This window comes from Bison bison, unplaced genomic scaffold (assembly GCF_000754665.1).
Source record: "Bison bison bison isolate TAMUID 2011002044 unplaced genomic scaffold, Bison_UMD1.0 scf7180017864340, whole genome shotgun sequence".
Classification (NCBI taxonomy): Eukaryota; Metazoa; Chordata; class Mammalia; order Artiodactyla; family Bovidae; genus Bison; species Bison bison.
This window is the reverse complement of record NW_011494912.1, coordinates 4,513,329-4,520,764: the sequence shown is the minus strand read 5'-3', so window position 1 is coordinate 4,520,764 and position 7,436 is coordinate 4,513,329. Positions and strand designations below refer to the sequence as shown.

The window sequence follows — 7,436 nt, the reverse complement described above, 5'->3', positions numbered from 1 at the left end:
TGGGCTCGATTCCTGCACACTGCACACTGCACACTGCACACTGAGACCCTGCACACTGCTGCACTGTGTTCGAGCCCTGCACCCCGCACAGCGAAAAGTTACTGTAGAGGCTGGAGGCGAGAGGGAGGGAGGAGGAGCAATAAAGGGGCAAAGGATTAAAAGGTACAAACTGCTAAGTGTGAAATAAGCTCCAAGGCTATGTCGTGCAACACGGGGAATATAGTCAATACTTCATAGTAATTACAAATGGAGTACAACCTTTAAAAATTGTGAATCACTATATTGTACACCTGTAACTTATGTAACATTACTGTGCATCAGCTGTACTTCAATAAAAGGAAAAAATGTGGGGGCTGGAACAACTCCAGGGGCTCCATTGTTGGGTCTGGGAAGGAGGCAGTGAAGGGCCTGGGATACAATACCAGCCAGAGAAATTTGGCTGGAATTGTCACTCCATGTCCCTATTCAATCTTTTCTCTTACTGACTTCCATACAAATTTTCAACTTCAGCCAGGTCGGCCTTTTGATCAACTCCTGACTTCTGGCCTGACTCTATGCCTTTGTCCAGTCTGTGATTCCTGCCTGGAAAACCTTTTCCTCTTAGCTCTGCCCATCTAAGGCAGATATGTTCAATTAAAGTGATAAAAGTATCTTTAACATGTAAAAGTGAAAGTTTTGCCGTTCCATATAAATATAATAAATATATCAAATGAAAAGCAGGCAAAGGCTATATCAAAGCAAGTCATAAAAAGAAATAGTCAGTCTATGTATCAGGCAGTCGATTCAGGTCTGCTTTGTAACCCAATTTGTATTTGTCAAGTTCCTACTTCATAAAGGAACTCTCCTTTATACTTTACGAAGAATGCAAGGATAAGCAAGACTATTTCCATGATCAATAAATTTTACAATCTAGAAAAGAGATAGGACAGTACACAGATTGACCATAATTGACAAGAGAGAAAAGAAGTCTTGAAAAAGGAGTCCAAGAAGAGAGAGATTACGCAGAGTTCAGTTAGAAAAATTAATAAAGGGACTTTCCTGGTGGTCCAGTGGTTAAGAATCTGCCTGCCAATGCAGGCGGACGTGGGTTTGATCCCTGGTATGAGAAGATCCTACCTGCTGCCAGGCAACTAAGCCCACACACCGCAACTGCTGGGCCTGTGTGCCCTGGAGCCCAGGCTCTGAAACAAGAGAAGCCACCTCAGTCAGAAGCCCGCATACCGCAACTGGAGAGAAACTCCTGCTCGCTGCAACTAGAGAAAGCCTGCACTCAGCAACTATGACCCAGTGCAGCCAAAAATGAATAAATAAAAATTTGAAAAAGAGGGGATATATATAAACATAGATCTGTTCACTTTGCTGTACAGCAGAAACCAACATAGCACCCAATAAGATGTCAATAAATACACTCCAATATGCATGAATAAAAATTAATAAGAAGTAATAAAAATTGATAATAATTAATAAAATTACTGGACTGTGTTAGTCACTTACTCAGTCATGTCCAACTCTTTGCAACCCCATGAACTGTAGCCCGCCAGGATCCTCTGCTCATGAAATTCTCCAGGCAAGAATACTGGAGTGGATTGCCATTCCCTTCTCCAGAAGAACTTCCCAACCCAGGGACTGAACCCTAGTCTCCTGCCTTGCAGGCAGATTCTTTACCATTAGAGCTACAGGGAAGTCTCCTCCATCAATGCAGGTAAGTAGTTTTGATTAGAACATTGTCTAGATCAAACAAAAACTCCATTAATGTTAAAAAAAAAAAATAACAGGGGAGGATTGAGAGTATCAAGAGGGATTCTAGAGATGGAAGATCCTCTTGAGACTGTTACAGAAAGATGGTGACAGCCTGGTTGGAGTCCCGGCAGTGCAACTAGGGAAGACGGAAGTAATAACAGACGTAATTGACAGGAGGCGGCAGGGCCTGCAGCCGAGCTCTGGGGGTCTCCTTGTGTAAGGCCTGCCTTGCAGAGTTCTTAAGGGGATCAAACAGAAGAGGGGCAACATCCGCCTCTTTTACAGAGGAGGGTGAGAGCTGGCCAGTGACTCGCCCAAGGTCCCTCAGCGGGCACCAGGGCCAATGCCCTCACTCTCTGTACCTGCTCTGCAGTGCATACTTGGCAAGGATGACCTTTCATGAAGCCCTGGCAGGGCAGGGAGAAGGAAGGTACTGTCTGTTCCTCCAGGCCTGCCACAGACCTTGAGGGAACCACAATAAATGCTGTGTTTGTTTGATAAAGCACTTGGCTTTTGGTCTCAGTAGGAGGAAGAGCTAGAACAGGTGTGGCGAGCCCAGGGCAGCCTGCAGCACAGGTGGAGGGTGGGGTGGGACAGAGCCCCAGGGCCTGGCAGGGGGCTCCAGGGGCCGTAGATTTTGAAGAAATCCAAGGACTTTCTCACGAACCAACCATCTCTCTCATGTTCCCAGACTCCTGCCTGGCAGAATACACCAAGATCTTTTTTTTTTTCCTCACCAAAATCATAAGGATACCGGCTCACACTAATTGAGGTCTTACTGCGTGCTTAGCTTTGTGGCAGGGGCTTTTCATGCACACAGACATGCCATCATTCCATAAATGGGTGCTGACTACACTGGGTGCTGCAGACAGAGGGAAATTTGGGACAGTGTCCCTGAGCTTGGGAGATGACCTTCTGTAGAGGACATTTCAGAAGAAACAGAACAACAATATAGTGTCGTATGTGCTGTGATGGGGTGAAACTAGACCGCATGGGAATCCAGAGGATGGCTGAGCTAATCCTCAACACAGCATACCCATTTTGCAGATGAGGAAGCTGAGGCTCAGAGAGTGAACTGCCCTACTTACCTGGTCAGTTTGGTTCTGACATTTTTTCTTCTTTAAAAAAAATTTTTTTAAATTTTATTATTGGAATATAATTGCTTTATAATGTAGTGTTAGTTTCTGCTGTATGACAAAGTGGATCAGCTATATGTATACATATATCCCCTCCCTCTCAAGCCTCCCTCCCACTCCTCCCATCCCACCCTTCTATGTCTTGACTAATTTTCTGCTTCAGGAGATGATACGGATAAAAATGGGGATGGAAAAGACAAGTTAGAGGCGGGCCTCAACCCCTATGTTGAAACGATGGGGAAACTGAGACCCAGGAGGGAAGGGAGTTGCGCAGAAAAGGAGTGGATCCCAGGAAAAGGAGTGGATCCCACCTGACTCCCAGTCCAGTCACGCCAGATGGCTTTCTCTTCTCTAGTGGTCTCAAGATTTCCTGGGACCTCCTCACGTGGGACCCTTCCCAACTTGTGGTTTGCATGCTGCACACTCTAACCTGTTTAGACTGGAAATTCCAGAAAGAATAAGAAGAGGTTGAGTTAGGACAGATCCAGAAGTCAGGCAAGGACGTGTGTGCGTGTTGGGGTGGGAAAGGTACCTCACTCCCCACCAGGGGAGCCCAGCCTTGGGGAGAGACTAGGGAGCCAGGGGAAGATCTGATGGGGTCCGTCTGCCTTCTCTGCCCAGCTCAGGGGTGCTGGGACGGACCATGGGGGGCTGGTTCGGCAGCTGGGAGCCCTTGGGTCCAGGCTTCCCTCTTGAAGCCAGTGGTAAGTGAATAACCTCACTCCTGCCTGCGGGGCCCTCTGGGATGGAGAGCCATCCGGTGCCCTTCAGTTCTGGCTCGGGGCAACCTGACTCCCTGGTGCCCCTGGCCAGAGACCGTGAGGGTTCAGATGTAAATCCCTTGGCTCCTTCTGCCTACACCCCCAAATCCCGTCCAGAGAGGCCCAGAGAGCATGTCTGCTCAGTTCCTCCTGCCCCTCTACTACTAAGCCTCCTTCCTGTCTGACCCTTTCCCCCACAAAGCCCCCTCCCCTTCACTGACCCTCTTCTCTGGGTCCCTTCCCTCTCATTGAGCTCCCTTCCCTCCCTTCCCCCCCCAACCTAACCCCCTTCCCCAGAGGCCTCCCCATGAGCCCCTCCCCTCTTGCTAAGTCTATCCCTCTCTGAGCCCAGCTCCACTTCCTCCAGCTCTTCCTGGGATCCGTCTCCATCACCCGCTCCCCACCTTCATATTCACAGCCTTCTCCCTCTTTCCTTTCCCCAGGCCAGAGGAATGGTTCCCAAAGAGGCCTGGGTTGGAGAGAGAGTAATGCCAACCCCAAGCCTTTTCCAGGAATCTCCTAAGAATGAACACTCTAAAGCCAGGGTGCTCTTACTGTTTACAGTAACCTATTTCCTCTTCTTCTGGTAATAAAGCACAGTGACTTGTCAGTTGTTGCTTAATGAGAGGAGAATATTTTGGACCAATGTAAAGCATTCCGGGAGTTGGTGATGGACAGGGAGGCCTGGAGTGCTGTGGTTCATGGGGTCGCAAAGAGTTGGACAGGACTGAGCGACTGAACTGAACTGAACTGAAAGCCTTCTACTGAAAAATCTGCCTGCTCCTGGGGCCTTTTGCTTTCTGCTTTGCTGCAGGTCAAGAAGTTCAAGATACAATAACTTTGAAATAATTGCGAGCCTCCACAATCCCAAATACCTGTCCTGGGATAAATAACTGTCCTTGCTCTTTTGCAAGTTGCTCTCCTGGCCTGGAAGCCACAAACCTCTAGGACGCATGGCCTACATGGTCTGTTTCTGCTTCTCATCTCCCACCCATCTGTCTGTTCACTGTGTCCGCTGTCAGGCCTCTTGCCAAGGCCACCAGTGACCAGCTCGGTGCTCTGAATTCTCAGGCTTCTTGCCTGACGACTTCCGCAGCCTCCGACACCATTGCCAATGCCCGCCTTCTTGAAACTCTTTTTTTTTCCTCTTTGGTTTCTAGACTGACCTCATCTACTTCCCTGGTTTCGGTTGCCATATGTATTCTAACAACAGCAGGTTTACCACTCCTGAGTTCCAGATCTCTATATATGCCCTGTCTCTTCCTGGACGTCTGTGCCTGGAGGTCCCACAGGCTGGCCAAACTCTGTTCACTCACAGCTAAGCCCATCAACTGCCCCCAGCAACCTGGTCCTATTTTGGTAAATGGTACCACCATTCAATCACTGACCTAAGGCAAAAAATTTGGGTTAACCCAGCTATTTCCGCTGTCTCTCCCCACATACCCAAATGGTTCTCCAGCCTGGCTCTGGCTCATCCTGCCTCTTTCACAGCACTCCCTGCCACCCTCCCCATCAGGCCTGGTCCCCCATCCCCCCATCCCTACTTTATTTCTGGGCTGCATCATCTCCTGTGATGACAGCTGCACAGCCTCTAAGATGGTCTCCTGCCTTCATCCCTCTACCTGAGTGCCAGTTCCGCAGGCCAGCTGGAGAGGTTATTCTAGAGCATAAATCTGATCAGGTACCTCCCTTCCATGATTCCGGTAACAATCCAGTACAATCCAGGGTCTGTAATTCTGCACACAAGACTCCCCGTGACTTGGCCTCTCCAGGGCCCAGGGCCCCATCGCCACTTCCTCCCTCACCTTGCTATCTACCCAGCCAGGTGAAATCCCACTTTCCTGGCTCTGGACACTGGGCCCCTTTCCCACTGCCTGAACCTCCTACACCTTCTCTGAGACACAAGTGCTTCCAGCCTTGTTTACCTTAAGCATTAGAGTGTCACCAGAGAGTTCTGAGTATCCCTTCCCCCCACCTACCCTTTCCTTCCCTCAAGAGTTTCAGGGAAAAAAATGAGGCCCCTCTCTCTTCTCTCCTCCTGGGGACACAATTCTACCCAGTTTCCTTTGGCGGTGTGTTTTACCAGAACAATAGATCTTTTTGTTCTCCTTTCCCAAATATGAAATCATAGCATTGAATGTGCTCTTTAACACGCCGCAGGGCGATTCAGGCATTGGGGAGCGCTTTGGAGGGCCGGTGTCTCAGGCGTAAGCCTGGAGAAGGGGGTCCCTGACATCTCCCCACCTCCTCCATGCCCGGAAGGGCACCTGCCCGCCCCTCCGGAGTGGGCCTTCCTTGTCTGAATCCCCAGTGAATAGGCCAAAGGACCAGCTAGCTAGTGAGTACCCAGCTCAGTTTACAACTTATTGAAACTCTCTAAGCTTCATCCCGCAGCCGGAGCGCAGAATTCAGCCAGGGCAAATCCTTGGGGGTCGCACGCGGGGCGGGGGGTTGGGATGGGGAAGTTTTGGAAGTAGGTGGAGGCCTGTCCGCGCTCAGGGCAAGGAGGCGCCAGCAACTGCAAAACGAAAGATTTTTATTGAAAAATATCGTGGCCCCTTTTCAAAGCTGCGGGTCCCTGCGCAAAGAGAACTTTGTGGCCACAGTCCGACCGGGCGGGCAAGTAGAGGTGGTAACCCCAGTTCCGCGCACCAGAGGGGCAAGGTTTCAAAGGTTCGTGCCGGCAGGCCCCTGGGCTCCACAATCCCGCTCCCCGGGCCGAGGAGGGCTAGCAGCTGGGGAAGGGGGCGCCGGGCGGGCCCCTCCCAGTCCAGTGAGGGAGCAAACTGGCATCTGGGGGGCGGGGGCTGGACTCCGATGCAAGGCTGCACGCAGGACTGGTGGGCGCGCCAGCTTGTGGGAGTGGTCGGGGCTTCCCGCGGTCGCCCCATCAGACGTAGTCCTTGCGGTCGTAGGCCGTGCCGGTGCTAGTGACGGGCCCGGTGGAGCGCGGCGCCGAGTAGACGATCTTGGTCCGCGCGTAGTTGTCGCGCGGCGGGCAGGAGCAGCAGAGCAGCGCGCCCCCCAGCAGCTGCAGCGCGGACGCCGCCCAGCCCACGTACAGGGCGGCGCCCATCTCGCGCTTCTGAGCCTCGGGCACCAAGGGGTTGTAAAAGTCCCGGATGATGGTGTTGGCCGACCAGGACACCGGCACGAGGGTCAGCAGGGCGGCCAGCAGGAAGAGCACGCCCGCCACGATGGTGATCTTGGCCTTGGCCGTGTCGTCCTGCACGCAGTTGGTGCACTGGGCGCCCACGAGCGCCACGAGGAGCCCGAAGACGGCCAGTAGGATGGCGATGACGATGAGGGCGCGGGCCGCCTGCAGGTCCTGCGGCAGCGCCAGCAGCGAGTCGTACACCTTGCACTGCATCTGGCCGGTGCTCTGCACCACGCAGTTCATCCATAGGCCCTCCCAGATGGTCTGCGACGTGACGATGTTGCTGCCGATGAAGGCCGTCACGCGCCACATGGGCAGCGCGCAGCACACGATGGTGCACAGCCAGCCCAGCACGGCCAGCGAGGTGCCCGCGATCTCCAGGCCCATGGACATGGCTGCCGCGCCAAAGCCGGCTCTGCCGGGCGGCTCCACGTGCGGGACGACGAGGGTCCGGGGCCGCTGGGGCCTGGGCAGGAGCCGCGGTGCAGCCGATGGACTGACGCCCCGCTTGACGGACGGACGGACGGACGGACACAAGGGCGGCGCGCGCTAACGGCTCCGCTCTCCCGGCTGGCGCAGCGGCTGCGCCTGCACCTGCCCGTGGTTTTGTAGGCGGGCGGCTGCGACTGGGCTGGCCCCTAG

The 7,436-nt window shown here is 52.9% G+C and overlaps 1 protein-coding gene across 1 annotated transcript; it reads right to left on the bottom strand.

The window, feature by feature from the left end:
* Nucleotides 1-6,156: 6,156 nt before the first annotated feature.
* On the bottom strand, nt 6,157-7,430 carry CLDN3 (claudin 3). The gene has a single exon (XM_010854292.1). The coding sequence runs from the start codon at nt 7,185-7,187 to the stop codon at nt 6,528-6,530; it is 660 nt and encodes a 219-aa protein (XP_010852594.1). The 5' UTR covers nt 7,188-7,430; the 3' UTR covers nt 6,157-6,527.
* Nucleotides 7,431-7,436: the final 6 nt, after the last annotated feature.

Coding starts and splice junctions, on each gene's coding strand:
- CLDN3 (XM_010854292.1), bottom strand. CDS start 7,187: ATGTCCATGGGCCTGGAGATCGCGGGCACCTCGCTGGCCGTGCTGGGC.